Source organism: Strongylocentrotus purpuratus, unplaced genomic scaffold, assembly GCF_000002235.5.
Source record: "Strongylocentrotus purpuratus isolate Spur 01 unplaced genomic scaffold, Spur_5.0 spur5_scaffold_2, whole genome shotgun sequence".
NCBI classification, from domain to species: Eukaryota; Metazoa; Echinodermata; class Echinoidea; order Camarodonta; family Strongylocentrotidae; genus Strongylocentrotus; species Strongylocentrotus purpuratus.
The window spans coordinates 9,207,786-9,227,849 of record NW_022145605.1 but is presented as its reverse complement, the minus strand read 5'-3'; the positions used below and the strand labels follow the sequence as shown (position 1 = coordinate 9,227,849).

The window sequence follows — 20,064 nt, the reverse complement described above, 5'->3', positions numbered from 1 at the left end:
TGTACCGCCTAACAGAAAGGAATTAATGCATGTTCCTATGCGATTTATAGAGCAGATTACAGAAAACAGAAGGAGTGGAAATGGTGCACTGGGTACATAATTTTAAGATCTTACAAAGAGCTGAATAAATATGTTTTCAAATTACTTCTGAACTTTTCATGTTTCTATGTTTCTAAGGTATTCCAGCAAGTCAATCTATCAAACAGTGGCTGCAATGCGCTGCATATCATATGAAAATCACCTTTCCCCTTAAGATTTTGTCACAGTTTGTGGGACATTAAACAAAATACTCTCTACTACAAATGCAGTATTCGAGTATTCGTATGATTGTTTTGTTTTGAACATCAGGTGAAAACATCAGTGGAAATCACTTGCCACAGATGACTGAGGAGAAACTGGATAAGATTGGAGTTAAGTAAGAAAAAACAAGTATAGCAAGTTTGGTTGATATCAGATTATAAAGCTGTTTCGTGGCACCCTGTATGCAATATATTTTCTTCTGGAAAAATTTAATGACTAGGATTCGTGCTATTTATGTTCCGTAATGATTTCTGAGAAAAATAACCTTCTTTTTGTTTTTGTCAGTGGAATTGTAACTTTCGATTAGAGATGAAATGAGGTGCTGAATCTACTATGATGTACGAAAGTTCAACGAACAATGATGATTATGGTAAACTAATAACATTTATTCATGTCATATAAGTGAAAGGATATTCATACCAGCCTCAAATGCTAGTCGGCCTTTTCATCCTATGGCAGTTGTACTAGGTTATAACATACATTGTCAAAGCAGTTTTAAAGATGATGAGGATGCATGTTTGATTGACGGAGGAAGATTTTTTTCAAAGTGTGGATGGAGCCTTTGCAGCACGTATAAAGGTATGTTCTCTTTCACTCTTTGACGCGAATTCACAAAGGGGGTTTGTCGACAAACCTAGGTTTATGTGCGTCATATGACGTGTTTCGACGCGTTTCGACGGACCTAGGTTTGTCGACAAATGTCCTTTGTGAATTCGGGCCTCAGAGTTGTCTTTGTCTTGTACATATAGTGAATGAATATGAGAATATTATGTTATGTTTTCGGTATGTTTTCACTAGTATTCACCATTTATTTTAGAACAATGGGGAAGAGGCTTTCTGTTGTGAAAATCATCAACACACTTACAAGAATCTCCCCTCAAAGCCTGAAAACCAAGGTAAGTACACATTTCAATTTGGAACCTAAATCAGGAATTATGTTGATCAAAATCATCAAAACACCACAGTTTCAAAGACTATATTGAATGATTTATACTAAAGCCTTGTTTTTGCCTATACATTGTTCTTAACCCAGGTTTTCAATGACTCGGTTCATGGCCATATTGACTTTGATCCACTGCTAATCGAGATCATAGACACGCCACAGTTTCAACGATTACGCTTCATCAAGCAACTCGGCTGTTGTTACTTTGTCTTTCCAGGCGCAGCACACAATCGATTTGAACATTCGCTAGGGTGAGTATAAAATGGTCTATTTTTATGAACATCATTACTAATGTGACTAGCATTTTGCTTACACATGTACCTAGTTATGTCTGAAATTTTAAATAATGACAAAAGAAATATTTTCTTTTTGTTTGGTTATATTGAATACCCACCATCATTGTTAGTTTGGGTTAAAAGAACAAAGAAGCGTTGCTACAGCCGAAATTGGATATATCAAGTTTTTGTTTCCTTTAGTCACAGGAAGTGTGAACGTTGATCTCTCTCTTCCTATCCTCTCTCTCAAAAACGATAAACAATGTACTAGTAAATAGCTAGGTTTCCAACTACATTATACATTGTGTATGTTGATAGATACATGGCTTAATGAAGGATTATATAGATGACTGACTAAAGGCCTTTAATGAATGTAAGAGTTGTAAGATATTTTTTTTTTACATCTGTATACCTGAGCACAGAAAACTTCTCGTCAAGCGAGTCATAATATTTCATTCATTTGATATATGAATGATTCGAATCAGTGTTATAAGATCTTATAGTATAGAATCATTTATTTCCTTTGAAATGCACCATGAGGCTAGTTTAATGAGGTAGATTGCTTGGCCAATGTATGCTACACTAGTGTCTTTTGGCAAAACATTAATCTACATTTGCCACTCTCCAATCAGGTTTAAATAGGTTCTGATAAAAAGGAATTATTGAATGCTGTGAGCACTAAAATCATTAGCCTTGCTAAAGCGAACCTGATACTGGAATGCCTTAAGCTCCTTGCGTTGCGTGTAGGACCGCTGTAGAAATATCCATTACTATTATTAATTGTCGTTTGACAATAATCATGGCAATATAAATTAAGCAATTATTTCGACCTATCACAAATGGTCATTAGAAATGGACTCGTTCAAGGATTGTCATTGATGTCTACTCTACAGAGTGTGTTACCTTGCTGGAATGCTTGTCCGCTCTCTTCAACGGAAGCAACCAGAGCTTGAGATCACAAACGAAGACATCCTTTGTGTGCAGATTGCTGGTCTTTGTCATGATCTAGGTAAGAATGAGAATAGTCTCAACTATTGCTGCATATATGGGAATTTCTAAATTGCTAGGTCTGGGCCCGCCCCCCCCCCCCTCTCAGTGGTATTAAGGGTACGCATATGCGTGTTTCCTCCTATTGAAAACACCCCCTAATTCCGGTGTGTAAAGTCATTTTTGTGTACTACGAGCCGGACTTTAGTGCGTGAAAAGTACCCCTTTACCGGACATTTTGGTAACACGCATGCGGTCATTCCGACCCCGGAGTGGGTGGGAGGGGGGGGGGGCCTGGGGTCTGGGTAACTGAGTCATCAACATTGGCACGAACAAAACGTAGATCAAAGAAAGAAAAACAAAACAAAAAGCAAATTACAATATGTTAGAGTAAAGGCCACCATTTGATCAGGAAAGGACATAGTTTTGTCAGGATATATTACCCTATTAAATGTTGTTTAAACTTTGTTGATGAATCAAAATTTGTAATATAATGACTACTGTGCACAATATTACCTTTTTTGTTCCATTCTTTGTCTTTGTTTATCAGGTCATGGTCCGTTTTCACACTTGTTTGATAAATTGTTCATCCCTGCCGTCAAACCTGACTTTGAACACAAGGTGAATGCAAGTATTTTGTGGATTAAAAAAAAAGCAATATCTGTGTTATCATATTTTGCGGTAAAATATCTGTAATATATTACGGTTGATTCCATTTTATATGAAATCAGTGAAAAGAAGTTTATGAAATCAGTGAAAAGAAGTTTAAAATTATATATGTATGGCGATATGGCCTAGGAAATGATGAGAGAACCATCTCAAATTTGTATTTTGTCAAGTCTCTATAAAGGGACGAATAGACAAATGCATTTAAAGTATGACCATTTTCGTAACCTAATGATTTGACACATCAGTTGGAAATAATCCCATCTCCTGATCAAAATAATGATATGGTTTTCAGTCCAATAATTACCTTGTGTGCGTACTACCTTACAATTTGGAGTATGTATTTCCGTATTGGTAATGTATAAATAAGTATTCTTCAAAATTTAATTTCTTAGAAGGTTTCCTTCATCAGAATGTACAGAATGCACGCGGGAGAGGGATTCAGATGTTGAGTAACAAAGTATAATTATTTTAATGAAACTCTGTGGAACATAATCGGGAAAAAACGAATGAAATCAACTTAAGGCAATTTTCTGTTTCTATTGTTTTCCCTATAGAAACCATATTCAGAATAATATTATGTCATTATTATAATATAACATTTGTCACATTTGATGCACGTGCAAGGCTGTATGTTACTATTGTTTGTAGCTGTTCTTAAAGACAAACTTTCTGCAGTTTATTATGTCATAATTCGCTGACACAGGAATTGGTCGAAAAACCATGTTTGTGTTCACAAGTTTCACACTCAGTGAATTTAGATTTCCCACCGAGAAACTAATTGAGCGTACCCCGAGTCATGTTGAGAGACTTTGGATGAGGACAATTTATGATGATTATGAGCTTTCCTGATGGGGGTGCAATCAAGGGTGTCGATTTGTATCCGTGGTTGGGGGGATGATAGGTGCCAAAATATTTTCGGCAATGGATGAAAGCAATCAAGAGGATTTCATTTTAGGGGCGGTAGTGGGCACGGGAACTCCCCCCCGCGGGGACCGTTCCCCCCCCCCCCCCGCGAAGCGCGGAAGCTTTGACGTTTCACTAAATTATTAGAGAAAGAAGACGATTCGTTGGACCGTTCTCGACTCTTAATCCTTGTTTGAATCAAGTTCCCCTTCCTCCGTGCGTAGCGCGGAAGCTCTGACATTTCATTAGCTTATTAAAGACAGAAGACGATTCGATGTACCATTCTCAACTCTTAATCCTTGCTTGAATCAAGTTCCCCTTCTTCCGCGCATAGCGCGGAAGCTCTGACGTTACATCAGATTATTAAATAAAGAAGACGATTCGATGTACCATTCTCGACTCTTAATCCTTAATGTTTGAATCAAGTTCCCCCTTCCCCTGCTGATGTTTCATTAGATTATTAAAGAAAGAAGACGATCCTATGTACAATTCTCGTCTCTTAATCCTTGTCTGAATTCATTTTCGCCCATTCCTGCGCGAAGCGCAGAAGCTTTCACATTAGTGAAAGAAGACGATTTGTTGTATCGTGTCCTTCATGAACTCAGTTTCCCCACTACCGCGCGAAGCGCGGAAGCTTTAACGTTTCAATAAATTATTACTCTTAATCCTTGTCTGTATTCATTTTCGCCCATCCCGCGCTTAGCGCGGAAGCTTTCACGTTTCATTACATTTTTACGCTTAATCCACGTCTGAATTCAGTTGCCCCCTAACAGATTTGCCCTTTTCACTGAAATATTAGAGAAAGAAGACGATTCGTTGTACTGTTCTCTATATTAATCCTTGTCTGAATTCAGTTTTCCCACTGAAAATAATTTGTGTTACAAATAAGTTGTGACATAATAATCTTTCTCCAAAAATGAAAAATCTTTTAGGAAATATCAGGAAATAATATGAGTGAAAAAAACAAAAATAAAGATACAATGACGTGAATTTTAAAAAGGGTGAACGGAAACAACATAACAACTAGAGAACTATTTCATAAGTCATACTAATGTCCGAAAATCTTTCTCCTTATCTCCGATCTCATCACAAAATCGTCACAGAGTTCATCTATGTTTACACTGTCCAGGATTGTCTGATGTGCATTGCAGATTGCTATTTTTGCGCTTCGCGCTTAACATTTAGCTCGTTGCTTTTTGACGCTGCGTCTTTGCATTTGGCGCACTGCATTTCTATGATGCTGTTGATTGAACAAATTGAATAAATTCATCAATTCCTGATGAAGCCGTATGAGCGAGAATTCAATTTATTCTTGTCTCATATACGGTTGTCTTATTTACTTCGTATATATGTATGTATTATGAAAATGAGATAGCAAAATGTGTATATTGATGGTCATCTTGCGAGTAATAACCATTAACTACTCTCATCGGGCTCTCACCCTTAATTTTTCTCTTCATTTTTTTTTTTTTTTAATGGTGAATTATTGGGGGGGGGGGGGATGATTGTACAGGCCATCCCCCCACCTGAAATATTGGGGGGATATATCCCCCCATCCCCCCCCCCCCCCGGGATCGACACCCATGGGTGCAATGTATTTAATAAAAGACCATTCGATTAAAGCGAAGACCATTCTCAGTAATTCCCAGTAATCTGTTGCAAGATTAATACCAGAGTGGGGTCAAAGTCAACAAGGGAACCTATGCTTATGTTTATTTACTCACTACATTGATATTTTGTTAACCAGCATGAGCACCTGTCTGTGCTGATGTTCGATCATCTTATCAAGGAGAATCATCTAGAGGCCAAGCTGCAAGAGAATGGATTAAATGAACAGGATCTTCTGTTCATCAGAGAACAGATTGAAGGGCTACCTAAAGACTCTCGTCAGGAGCAGGTCAGAGATTTTTCAAAATTATGCCAAATTCATCAATAAAATCTTGTGGACTAAAGACAATTTACTTATTCTAAGACATACATACATCACTGTTTATTTTGTAGGATATATTTCCTATTTAAAAACTAAAAATTGCGTTAACAAATAGTTGATGTCAGTGAAGGGACTTTCTACAGAATGTGTAAATGCACACTTTTTATTGATTAACCCTATAATCTTAATCAAATATATAAAACAAGTGCATTGTGATGAAGATTCGTTCATAAAGCATATATGTATATATATATATGTATGTATATATTTCCCAGTGTTTGTATTTATATTTGTTAAATAAATGAATGAGTGTGAGTTTTAAAGTAGATATTCATTGATTTTAAAAACTAACTTTATTTTCATTATTTCAAAGTTGATACTTTGATTCGACAAGGTGATCAAATTTTAATGCTTGGAAACTGCGAAGTAACGATTATTATAAATTACAAAACGCTTAAATACAGCCCCGGCATAGCACCTGAAGAGCTCTCCGAACGCTGCTGAGATGTGTGACATCACAGTATGAACATGATTTGCACGAACAGACGATGTCCCATGACATCTTACACATTTTCAGTGCCTGTATTTTCATCTTTTGAGTTCTTTCTCTTACTTCACTACCGACAGGCTAAACCCCATGACTTGTACAAGCCGATCATCTGTCTTATTTTCAAGATATTTATGATTGGAAATCGAAATCATATTTTGCGTTTTCCTAACGGTTCCCTAAAGTTAAAGTTTATTGGGGAAAACGAGTATTAAAAATGGGTCACTCAAATTTGTTTACTTTTTTGAGGCACTTCTTGGTCATTTTGAAGCGCATTTTTAGCGTTTCAATATGACACTGGTAACACGTAGAGCCGTGCATCTCAGATTTAACATTTTTAAACGATGCCTTTAAAACAATAAATTCTCAGTGTAAAGAGATTGCTCTTATACAGCACTAAATCCTAAAAGAATTCCGGCGAACAGAATATGATTTTTTACACTGGTGCACTGAGCATATATTGGGGGTACATGAAGCTCTTGTTTGGATTTAGATTTCTATTCAGTTTATTCTCAATTTCCTACCCTTTGTAGAATGATAAAGTGTGGCTGTACAGAGGAAGAAAGCGGGAGAAAAGCTTCCTCTACGAGATTGTGGCTAACAAAAGGAATGGTATTGATGTGGATAAATGGGATTACTTTGCACGCGACTGTCACAACCTTGGAATGGCTAACAGCTTTGATCATATGAGGTGCATGGAATTTGCCAGAGTGATCCAGGTAGAAGGAGAAAAACAGATATGCAGTAGAGACAAGGTAATATATGGTAAAAAGTTTAAGAAGGTTTTCATGTTTGAGAGATATATCGATGCTTGATGTATCTTTCATTTTTTTCTTCTTAATATAATGCGAGGGGATATTGACTATTTTTCATATTGCGCTAGAAGTCTAGAATCTAAAACCGTATATCTGTATCATGACCTATGACCTTTAAGGTCATATAACTTTTAATCCATGGGGAGAAAAGAACTTCAAAATTCTAGTACTTTACTTTCCCAAATTGATAGTCTTAGAATTAAATGGAAAAACATGTGCAAGTCAGCCTTTAATTTGCAACCCTGAAAAATAATATATTTGTGTAAACTAGATAATTTTGTTAAGACATTTGATTGAATTTTTGATTACAGTAGTTTCTGTTTTTTCTCTCTCTCTCCCTCTCTCTCTCTCTCTCTCCCTCTCTTTCTCCCTCTCTCTCTCTATTGGAATGTATTTCTAGGAGAAAGTCAATCTGAATGAAATGTTCCACACGCGGTCTATTCTCCATCGTAGAGCTTACCAGCACAGAGTAACCAGAATCATCGAAACAATGTAAGTATTCTTTAAAAGAAATGACAATCATTAAGAATGCTCAATTGTATTCACGTGTACATTTTTGATGACTTGTTGAGAGTTCTAAGTACCATGATGTCTGTAGTCTTTTTATTGTCTGTTAGCAATGCTCAACATGACTGTTGCCTGGTCACTGCATGGTTTTGATGTCGGTTTGTTTTTCCTGCATTTTCCTTTCAGAAGGAAAGCCAGTTTTCTTTAATAGAAACTTTACACATTTTAAAGATGGGGTTTGAAAGATTAATTTTTTGTTGAGTCATTTTTCCTTTGCCATTTCCTCTGTATATTTCTTTATCACTGCTTTCTGTTTGACAGTCTATGTATAGTTATTTGTTCTCGTTCACTCCTTTATGTCTTCTTATTTCTTTTGTGACAATAGTAAAGGGATAGTTGAGTTTTGTTGCCGAGGGCGCTACACAAAGTAATTGTTTTGTGAGGCAATGAAAAACTGAGTGTCAACATTTTAAAGAAAATACATTTTAAATGACAAGATCATCTTTGTTTGATCAAAATCGGTTCAGACACGACTGAAATATCCATAAATATATAACTGTTTCTAACTATTTGTGGGGCCCCACAAATATTGAATACTTTTGAACCAGTCGTTGAAAAAACGAAATAGCACCTTATACATTTTATTTCCAGCCAATGCCAATGTTGGCTTCTTGTCGGCTTTTTCGTGTTGATTATTTTACACACAAACAGCCGGCACGTGCATTGTTAGTATCAATTAATTAAATAATTAACGGTCATAGTATTTCACAAATTGGTGTGATTGTATTTAATCTAAATTTCACACATGTTAGGGTCTAAAATTACATTCAGAGTAATTTTAGGTCCTACAAGGCATTACAAATGTCGTAAATAAGAATAGGAGCAATAACCATGCATTTGCAGGTCTTAAGCAAGCACTCAACTATCCATTTGAAGAAAAAAATCCTTATAGAAGGCTTCATACAAGAATATATTTTTGCTATTTCTTTTCGTCTTTCAGCAGACATTTTTGTCCCCTTTCAAGTCATTAGCATGTATGACATTTTGCTAAAGACTTATTGATTATTTCAAGTGTAAAGTTTTCAGGTTGATACACCTATGATCGTGGTAACACGGTTGGCTCGACACCAAATCAGTGTGTTAGAGTCATTGGTAATTTCATCAATTCTCAGTGGAAGCGATATTTTGTTTTACTTTTTTAATACCTTGGTAAAATAATCTAAACAAAAACAAATAATTTTAACACCATCTGTTTACTGTCTTTTTTTCATTCATTTTTCCCTGTAGGATAGTAGAGGCTCTGACCAAAGCTGATCGCCATCTCAGGATTTTCCCAGGAGCCAATGGGTCAGTTTCTATCATATATATTATGATCTATACATTTTAATCATAACTTCATATCATGATCAATTTTCCAGAATCTCAGACATTTTATGCATCTCTGGAAAGCAATATACATGCATCTTTAAGGCCGGGTACTAATCGACTTATTGTGGACAGTGATGAACTATCGATTCAGTGCTATGAACTGTAAGATAAGTAATGTGTGATAAATAGACACAATGTAAACAAAAATTAGCACAATTTGTACTACACCCATTTATTTTCCCTGCATAACTCTAATTTTTAACCATAAGAAAAAGAGGAAACAATGTCCCTCGAGTGTTTCGGAAGTATTTTAAATAGATGTTTATATACCGTTCAAACAATTTTTAATTTTCACGAAAAATATAGAATGGTTCTTTCAAAGAGTTGACTTTTACCCTATTGCTTTTATTTAAACTCTTTCTGAATTTGAAAATTGTTTTTTAACTGAAATCCTTGAGCATGAGAAAGCTGACCATGTCTGGGTCATTGAATAACATGCATGCATGTACAGTAGCGTACGCATGATTTGTTCAGGGGGGGGGGGTTAACATTTTTAAATCGGGCCCAAAATTTCGGTTTTTGTTGTTGTTTTTTTTTTTTTTTGCAATAAATAATTTATTTGTCTAGCTTTCTCTCTTGTATATATCGTAAATATTTATCTCATGTTTCTTGTTTTACTCGAATTGCTCTTATCATTATTGTAAGTTCTTATTTTGCTGTAAGTTTTTCTTACTCCTCTAGTATCTATTTTCATGTTTTCTATAGGGACCCCTCTGTAAACCATGAGTAGGACCATCCCTCCGTCTTTCTTTTTTTTATAAGTGTGTCTTTATGATTGTAAATATATATATATGTTGATGTTTTTTAAATGACGGAAAATAAATACAATACAATACAATACAATAAAACGATTCAGCCGGCCGCTGAATAAGCGGGGGAGGGGGTGGGTAAGAGCACATTTTTTTAATTTTTTGTCATGGAATTTGAAAATTTGACTGGTCGGCATTTTGTTCCCTTGGGGGGGGGGGGGTAGGGTCACCTTGTTTAGGTCATCAGTTAGCATTTTTTGTTTTTTGTTAGAACATATCCCCTGCTCATAGAATGATGGTCTCAAGGAAACCAAATATTTAGATTGAAAATGTTTGAGAAAGGATGATTTGCTTCTTTAATGAGTAGACATGCATATTCCTCTTTCTAATATTTAGAATAGTTTTTACATTGATACCCTTAAACAGGAGTAAGCTGACCATGTCTGAGTCATTGGGTGACATGTATGCCTACACACACCTGACAGACAGTGTGCTAGAACACATCCTCGTCTCACAGGAGAAAGATCTCGATGATTCCAAAGAAATTATTCAGAAGATCCTCACCAGACAGCTCTACAAGTGTGTAGGACAGTTACAACTACCAGCAGGCACAGAAGAGGTAAGAAGTATACAGGGTGCCCCCAAAAGAGTGCAACACCTGAGAGCTGCAATTCCAAAAATATTTTCAGTGTCGTTGACTTGTATCTCATTAGGTATAAGAAAAGATACTAAGTAAAAATGACACCAAGACCGTCAATTTTTGGTAAAGGCCCTTTTACACTTTCACGGATCGCATCACGGATCACGGTAATGCCGGAGATAACACGGATGATCCCGGAGCGACGATCCGGGATGATCCATGATGCGATCCGTGAAAGTGTAAAAGGGCCTTAAGGCATTTGCTATTCTCCTACAATATTTGTGAGTCAATGTCGTTTTGCTACCATAGTTATTCTTAATTGAAGCAGCAAGAAATTTGCGCATGATAGCTTCCCTTACAATCAGATGTGTTAATGACAGTTGGTAATTGTGAAGACAGCTTTATCTGTTGACCAGTTCAATAAACTTCTGAAGTCCCATTTAATTTGGTAAAGGGCAATAAATTGTATTGAGTCATCTCTTTTAAGTGATGTATTATTGTTTAAAGCCCGTCTACACTAGTTTACCGAGGAGGATTAGACCTACCTGTAAGGTCATTGACAGGTGGTTATCTCATCAAATCAGCTCTCAATTAACATAAGAAATAGAGGATCATGGGGGAACAACGGTCACCGATTAGACATTGTTTGCTATATAGAGGGCGCAAGCAGCAATAACAGAGGGGCTTTAAGTGGCCCAAACATAAGGAGTAATGTGTGCAGCACTCGGTTACTGCAAGGAAAATGTGCTATATTGAATACCCTCTAGACTGGATTGATTTACACATCTGTTCAATGCATTTGCTTTCTTGATGTTTTCCAGCAACCAATGGAAATCAGGAGAGAGATCTGTCAAGCTGGGTCAGAGGAGGACCTGAAAGGACCTCAGCTTGACCCAAATGACCTGGTGGTAGATGTAAGTACCCAATACTTCCCTAAATACTTGTAGTAGTGTATACTTATAGAGAAATTTTTTGACTGAATTGATGGAATAAATAAATGCTCATGAAATATTAAAGATATATCGACTGCTATGAGAGGCCTGGCTGTTTTATAGGCTCAAGGGGATGTTGCATCCTACCATGATCCCTCGGGGCGCCTGGGCGTCTCCGAGAGCCAGTATAGAAACAGCCAAGCCTCGAATATTAAAACAGTCGATGTATCTATTATATACCGAAATGACACAAAAATCTAACAAGAATTCTTACCTTAACCTTTTCCTGAGTAAAGATTGAGTAAACATTGGGGTTAAATCATCACAGAAAATCTGAGATACTGTCTGTTCATCTTCGCTGGAAAGATGACTGAATATTAAAATCATTTGGCAATCGCAAACAAAAATCACTGTATTGTATCTACGCTCGCACAAAGTAACTTTTAACACATAAACCAATGGGTATCTGATCAAAATTTAACTTATTTCCCGTTACCCAGAATCTTTCGGGAATCTCACTCATAAACTGTTGACCGTTACTGGTATTGTTCGTTTCTTTACGGGAATGGTTAAAATCACGACTCGATTTCTATAGCAAGGTATATAAAAATTATTATATCCTGCATCAGAAAAAATTATTGGTTTTTTATATTGGTTGAGAGCTCGTCACGTGACCAGAAATATTTCATTTGGTTAAAGGTAATACAAAGTTTTGGGATGTGGTCATGAATTCGTTTCAAATGAACATATTGGAAGCATATGCAATTTTATGATATTCAATGATCGTTGTCGCGGTTGAAATCTAGTCTAAAGTGACGAAATTAGCAATAATAAACTCTTTATGTTGTATAGCGCCCTCTCAAGACTGATATTATTTAGCTTTAAAACAATGTTTCATGACTACAATCGACCGATTTGCTATTTCCGTTTGAAAATTACATATCAGAACTGCATATTCTGAGATTGTCATGGTCGCAGCTGCCATGGCATTAGGCGCTATTTGGAATATTGGAAGTTACCGGGAGCACCGGTTAATTTTTGATCGTTCAATTTCTCGAAAGTGTTTTAGGGGCTAAATTTTCTAGTGCTTATAATACATCCACAGGGGGCATACAAATAAATCAAAATAGTAAAGAATTACTATCCATCCAATTTTCAAAACTTCGCTTTACCTTTAAGGTTGCCCTGAAAAGTACTATTTGGGAGTTGAATTATTCTTTGATTTTTTTTTTCTTCAAATCTTAATTTCATGATTTGTTTTTATTTTTAATTCTTTTTTAAATTTTAGATAAAAGATTTTAGTTCAATAAAATAAGAAAAAATTAAATTGTATATTTTTTTTAAAATAAATTTTTGATGCAGGATATAAAACAAATATACCATGCCATTTTTCGAGGTACTGTTTTAAACTATGGACCTCGGTGACTCCTAAAGTACCATTTCCTTTGAGGTTGCGCGCCTCAGCAAATAGTACTATTGGAGTCACCTATTGCGCATAGTTTTAACCAAAACCTTTCAAGACAGTGTTTATTTCTATCCCCCCCCCCCCCCCCCCTCCCCACTCTGGGGTCGGAATGACGGCATGCGTGTTACCAAAATGTCCGGTAAAGGGGTACTTTTCACGCACCATTCCAGCTCGTACATACACAAATTGACTTTACACACCGGACTTAGGGGGGTGTTTTCAAAAGGAGGGAACACGCATATGCATACCTTAAATAACACTGAGCGGGGGGGGGGGGGCCGGGATTTGTATATATATTATACCTCGTTCACACCACCAAAATGACTACAAACCGACTCCAAAATGACTGATTCTTGGCCATTAGGGGTGATGTAGTTTCTTGTTTAGTCTGTTTTTGGTATGGTATCTGTCTGACTGGAGAGACTGTGACCTAAAAATAAAGTTGAGCTCTGGTCATGCGATTGCATTTTAAAAGAAATGGTGTAGAATCGATCAGAAAAAGTTGATCATGTAGCATATAGGTGTTGGTGTGTACTGCAAGGTTCTGGAATCATCAACATGATAAGAAATTTGGCCCAATGTAGGTAAAAGTAACAAGCACTGCAGACAGAAAGATGTGGGACTGTATACAAACATGTGTCATACAAATGTGGTCCTCATTCTTAAGCTGTTACATGTCATATTTAGAATATGATGGTATTTGAAAGCCATGCTTTTCAGGGAACATTTTTTCTCTGATGTTCTTCCACACTTGCATAATAACAATGAATACGCATAAAAATTTGTTTTTCACCTTTCCCCAGATCTCAACCTTCTCTTTAACATGAGAAGGGAGGAAATTAACTGTTGGGAGATTTAGTATTATTTAACACGTGTCTTCTCTTATGAGTGCATAAATAGGGAGTTTGCCCCTCAGGGAATTTCTAGTTCTTGAGAAAGATTTCCACACCACGAAAGTCAATGAAGTGAGAAGTGAGAAGTGCAGGAGTGGATATTTTCATTTTAATTACAAGGTAATTTTAGAAATGAAAACGAATCCATTCAACTTTAGAGCTCTCTGAATAACTGAAAATGATACTGTTGTGCGACTGCGACAAATAATATAAGATTATTTATGTCTGATGGGACCGACCTTCAACATCACCATCTGAAAGAAGTGACTCAGTTTCGAACTGGGGTCAATCAGAGTCAGTTTATAGATGAAGACCGAGAGCTGAGCATAACTCCGATGGTACCACTAAACCGACTAATATAGGATTTCCCGGCCAAATTCGCGCGTTTGTCATTCGAATTCATTGATAAGACAAACAACTTCCTTACATGAACATTTACAAATATACTGAGACCATCAGGTCCGTAGATGCAAGTCGTTTTTTTCTTCTTAACAATCAAACTTAAATGCTGATGAATATCAGATAAATCTAATAAGTATAAGTGTATAAATGCAAGAAAATGAAATATGATAAAATACACATGAAAAAACAATCTTTAAAGAAAAAGAATGAGCTATAAAAAGTGTGTAATAAACGAGAAATGTATATTGACCATCAATTTAAGTGCACAAAGTGCTAATTTGAATGCTACAAATGAACTAGAATGCTAAAAGTACACCGTCGCGATGTCAGAAAATCGTGTTGCGCCAAATCGAATGACCAAATAGCGAAAGAAGCACATTGTTCATTGATTTGAATGAAACATACGTAGATTCTAACGAAAATTCCATAGATTTGAAAACTAGAAAAGGGAATATAAACCCGAGATATACCTGACTGCACTAAAACCGTCGTATTCGAACGCAAGACAAATTGATTTGAATGACAAAATCGCGAATTTGGCCGGGAAATCCTATATTTCCCTATCTGTTATTGTCTTTCAGGAGGTGAAGATCGATTATGGAATGGGTAAACGGAACCCTGTCGACTACGTCAGGTTCTACTCCAAGGAAGACCCGAACAGGGCCGTCGAGATCAGGAAAGGACAGGTTAAGGAATTTCATGACATTTCTGACTTTCATGTAATTTGCCCTTACGCCGTTTCGGCTCTCAGCACATGATACCATGTTATATGAACGTTTACATTGCAGGTACCCATGGGAAATAACTTGTTGTATTATACACGGACATCAAATCTAAATCTCGATCACCTGTAACTTAAAATGATAAAAAGGCATAATCTCATACAGACCATATAAGCATATAGATATATGCTTTTAATAGAGGGACTTGCCAGTAATGTTCAGTTAATAATAATAATAATAATAATAATAATAATAATAATAATAATAATAATAATAATAATAATAATAATAATAATAATAATATTAATAATAATAATAATAATAATAATAATAATAATAATAATAATAATAATAATAATAATAATATTAATAATAATAATAATAGTAATAATAATAATAATGTTTTATTTACCCAGGGTAGCCACTTCAGTGATGAAACTGTTCTTCCAGCGGGCCCTGCATAACATAATATGTTATTACTACCCTTCTCCAATCTAATATGCTGAGCGCCTAGCTAGAAGGCAGAAGGTCCCATTGTTATAAGTCTTTGGTATGACTCGGCCGGGGAACATACCCACGACCTCCCGTTCATGAGGCGGGCGCTCTAACCACTGAGCTACCATGCTATCTATGCTATTGTGTAGCATACAATGCAGTATGGATGTAGTCAGATGAGGCAGATGAGAGAGGGCGTAGCGATGTTGGTGGATAGTCTATAAAGAGTTATAGCCCATCATTCCAGGCGCGGATCCAGGGGTAAGCGGGCCGCAAACAAGAGAGAGAGAGAGAGAGAGAGAGAGAAGGGAAAGGGAATGAGGAGAGAAAGGAAAAGAAAGAAGAGGAAGAAGAAAAAAAAAGGAGGGGAAAAGGGAGATCGGGGGGGGGGGGGCGGCGGCCGAAAGGGCCTTGCCTCTCAGACTTAATACCTTTGTTAATCTTTCTGTGGGAAACAAAATAAACATGAATTGAAAAAAAATGAAATAATGACCTGCCAGTGTCACAAAAACCCCTGGATGATCATCTGACGGTAATTTGATGCCTAAAACCCCAGAAGCTCCGCTCCCTGCATGGACCCCACGCCAATTAGTGTCCTACCAGTGTCACAAATAAGGTATACAAATTCATCTGACCGTAGTTGCTACGCTCTACCTGATCGTAAATACTTTAACCCCCACTCCCCCCCCCCCCCCACTCACTTTGAAAAACGTTCAGCGGGGCCTGAATGTAAGAGTGAGTGGGGTGATGCGGATTTTTTTTTGTCTGACCCCCCCCCCCCCCAACGTTTTTGCTCATCACGCCACTGCTGGTCACCAGTACGTACCAATATTTGGCTCGCATAATTTCAAATTTGGCCCCCCCCCCCCTCCAAGAAATCCTGGATCCGCGCCTGCATTATTCATACCAACAGTTTTGGGTATTCTTGAAACTTTGACAAGGTTTTCTGGCCTACAGGTACCCACTTTCAAAATCACCTTGTGAAGGACCCATCCTCTTGCCGCGTCCTGGCAGGGATGAATAGATAAACTGATCTGTAATAGTTTGGTTAGGAGGGATTAGACCACACATGAAGGGCACTGACAGGTGGCTATCTCATTAAGTCGGTTCTCAGCTAACGTAAGAAAAGGGATCATGGGGGACCAATGGTCACCGATCAGGCATTATTTCTATATAGAGGTAGCAAGTAGCTACAAGTAGTACAGTGGGCCTTTAAGGTCATGCAGGAACAAAATACTAGTCAATTAGTAATGCATGTGTGTTTCATTGACATCAGGTATCCACAATGCTTCCAGAGAATTTTGCAGAGCACTACATCCGTCTCTACTGCAAGCATCGCGATGCGAAGAATGTTGCCAAGGCCAAGAAATGTTTCACTGATTGGTGTACGACAAAGGGGTTCGCCCAACCAGAGGTAAGTAAGATACCATGAAAGTGATGCTCAAATGTGCTTTAGGCTCGCTTTGCGGTCAAAATTTCGAACTTTAACCTGAGTGTAGCACTACGATAATTTTTTTAGATAGGCGCTTTTTTCATTGCACTTGATTTATGTGAATAACTTGCAGAAAGACAACCTTTATTTAAATCACCAACATTCTGCTTCATACAACTTTTCTCTTGGCTTTATCGACTGCCTTTATGTTAAGAAAAAGTATACTCGTGGTTGTAACTTGTGTATTATGTTAATTAGAAAGGTTAATTTTGAAATCAATCATATTTTATTACTATATACTAATATATATGCAACAAAACATTTTTCGTCAGAAATGTATTAATCTGTTAATACTATTGATATGCGCTTAATGTTTTGTATGATTCTTTGAAACTCGTCAACAGGCCAATCTGAATATGAATCTGTAATTTTCTTTAACCAGTCATTGTTATAAGGATCGAATAACTAATTTAATTGTGCTGTAAGTTGTTTTATTAATTTTCTTTAGACTGGCAACTTCCTTGACTGTGATATGACACCAGTAAAAAAAAAAGGACGAAAATCGCAGCCTATCCGTAACCCGAAACGAAGAAAAGAAGAAAAGGCTGTGAGTGAGTGATAGCAATATGTCAGTCGTATACTGTAGTATCCATCTATTTTATTTTGGATAAGAGGTTACTTTTGAAAGACTAAACAGATGATAAGACACATTGGTGTTTGCAAAGTGCTTTAAATTGCCTTGCAAAGTTAGTTTAAAGATACTATGTGAATATGTCATGTATGTTCTACCTGTGAAATTTAAACATTAAGCAGTGTCCTGGTATTCAAATTATGCAAGGAACCCGTTTACCTTCTAGGCTTCACTGCCAGACTGAATTGAGTGACCGACTGGCATTCTTTTTTCTGTGGTAATAACATACATAAAATGAGCTGTAACAGGTACATGAGCATTTGTCTACACCAATAACCCACTACTTTTAATGGCCAAATCAAACTGATTGAATCTTTCTGCAGCACAAAACGTACAACCGTTCGGTAAAAGGGTCTACAAATCAGACGATTACGTAGGTAATTGCAATCACTTAAGGGGCTTTCACACCGGGCCTTGCGAAGAGTTGCGTACCGACTACGCCGATCGTATATGAAACCCTACGCCGATCTTACGCAACCTTACGCTGGCCTACGCAACTGTACGCGGAGGGACACAAATGGGTACGCGAGATGAACGCAAAAAAATTAACATGTTTAATTTTTTCGCGTACCTTCGGCGTAGACACTTTACGCAGAAAGTACGCAATTTGTACGCAAGTCTACGCAACACTACGCAACTGTACGCCAAGCGTACGCAACAATACGCTACCCTACGCCAGTCCGACGAAGCATTAAATACGTATAAAGACGTCCTAGATCCAACCTGCGCGCAGCCTAGCCACAATGACTGCTTGATCCCTGCTGGACTTTTCATTACTATTCCTGCAGTGCTACATTTTATTCGTCCCGCTGGACTCTATTGTCGCTGCTGAACTATATCTGCAGGATTTATTTATTTCTGCTTTAATTACTGCAAAAATGCCAGGAAAGAAGGGCAAGGGTTGTGGTCGAGGCCACTTGTTTCCATCCCTCTAGAGTATCTGGGCACATGAGAACTTCGTCAGATAATTCATCGATTATTGCCTGGCAAACTTGTGGGATAAACATGGAAATAGTGTTATGGGCAACTCGGAATCCATATTGAAGTGTTTTGTAGCTGTTGCTGGTGGCCAGAAACCTCAATGTGACAGCCAGCTTTAAAGCAAGTTCCAAAGCAAGTTCCAAAGACTTCCTGTAGTTAGTATCTCGTTTGGTAATCCTCAGTGCAATTCGTGTCAAAAGTTCATGGAATTCCGGTGGTCCCATCCGCATCAAATTGGTAAATGCAAAAACATCCTCAGCATGCAGTTCTTTCGTCAACTGTTCATATTGCCCCTACAGGGGCCTGCGCTGGATCCAAGGTTTTACCCACACACTACTTCTTCTTTTTCTTCTTCTTCTTCTTCTTCTTCTTCTTCTTCTTTTTCTAGCTTCTTTCCTTCTCTGTTCTTTTTCTTCTTCCAAGCGTTCATGTTCTGCCACATGACTAATTAGTCTTTCCAGGGTATCCAGATGTTGGAGTATTGTATCTTTTTGCCGAGGGCCCAAACAACTCATGATCTTTTTCTGCCTGTGTTATTACAACAGTCATCTGTAATTCAAAAAGCAGTGATGTGTTCTGGACAGCAGGCAGCAGTGGACTGAGGGCAGAAAACTAGGTTTATAAAGCGCCAATGGCTACACTCGCGGCTCCTACGAGCGTCTATTGCATGTTTACACGGCACTTTCGCACACAGTAAGCAACCGTACGCAAGCGTAAGCAACCCTACGCCAGGCCTACGCAAGCGTACGTAATCCTACGCCAGGCCTACGCAAGCGTACGTAACCCTACGCCAATTGCCTACGCCGTAGGTACGCGGTGCCTACGCACAGGGTACGTAACTATACGCCATCGTACGCAAGCCTACGCATATCCTACGTAGGGACTACGCCGAAGCATCAATTTATTCATGAGTACGCAGCTTAACTTCGGCGGAGTCGGTACGCAACACTACGCAATTCTACGCAGATCCGATGTGAAAGGGGCTTTAAGTCGATTCGACAACTAATGGTCGTTAATTTCCCACTAAAAGCCATTTTCAAGCCCTTTCGTTTTGAGGGAAGTTCTAAAATAGTAATGTCTTTTAAATGCCGTTGGAAATTAACCTTTTCATTTTTTTGGCCTGCAAATTAATTCAGCCTTATTAGATATAGAAACATTTTCAGTATCATATTGATTTTTTAATATAAATACTGTGTGACCTATTACTGTATATGAATTTGATTTTGAATGTGTGTATTTTTTTAGTGACTTTAAACATGGTATATACATTATTAGATACAAAAGATAAAGAATGTATACATTATGCAGCACTGTGTATAATCGTGATGCTTCCATATGCTTGTCCGTGTCTTAGTTAA

General features: G+C 37.4%; 1 protein-coding gene across 1 annotated transcript; it reads left to right on the top strand.

Moving 5' to 3' along the window:
- Positions 1–2,053: 2,053 nt before the first annotated feature.
- Positions 2,054–17,994, top strand: LOC100888301 (deoxynucleoside triphosphate triphosphohydrolase SAMHD1-like). Its single transcript, XM_030990993.1, has 12 exons — positions 2,054–2,058; positions 2,412–2,527; positions 3,056–3,126; positions 5,825–5,963; positions 7,098–7,309; positions 7,770–7,861; positions 9,164–9,223; positions 10,480–10,672; positions 11,515–11,607; positions 14,967–15,071; positions 16,879–17,016; positions 17,543–17,994. The coding sequence occupies exons 1-12, from the start codon at positions 2,054–2,056 to the stop codon at positions 17,651–17,653; spliced, it is 1,335 nt and encodes a 444-aa protein (XP_030846853.1). The 3' UTR covers positions 17,654–17,994.
- The last annotated feature ends 2,070 nt before the right edge of the window (positions 17,995–20,064 follow it).

Excerpts from the sequence above, each read along its gene's own strand:
- LOC100888301 (XM_030990993.1), top strand. Across the intron at positions 2,528-3,055 it reads TGGTCTTTGTCATGATCTAG|GTCATGGTCCGTTTTCACAC; the intron begins GTAAGAATGAGA and ends TTTGTTTATCAG. Across the intron at positions 10,673-11,514 it reads TACCAGCAGGCACAGAAGAG|CAACCAATGGAAATCAGGAG; the intron begins GTAAGAAGTATA and ends GATGTTTTCCAG.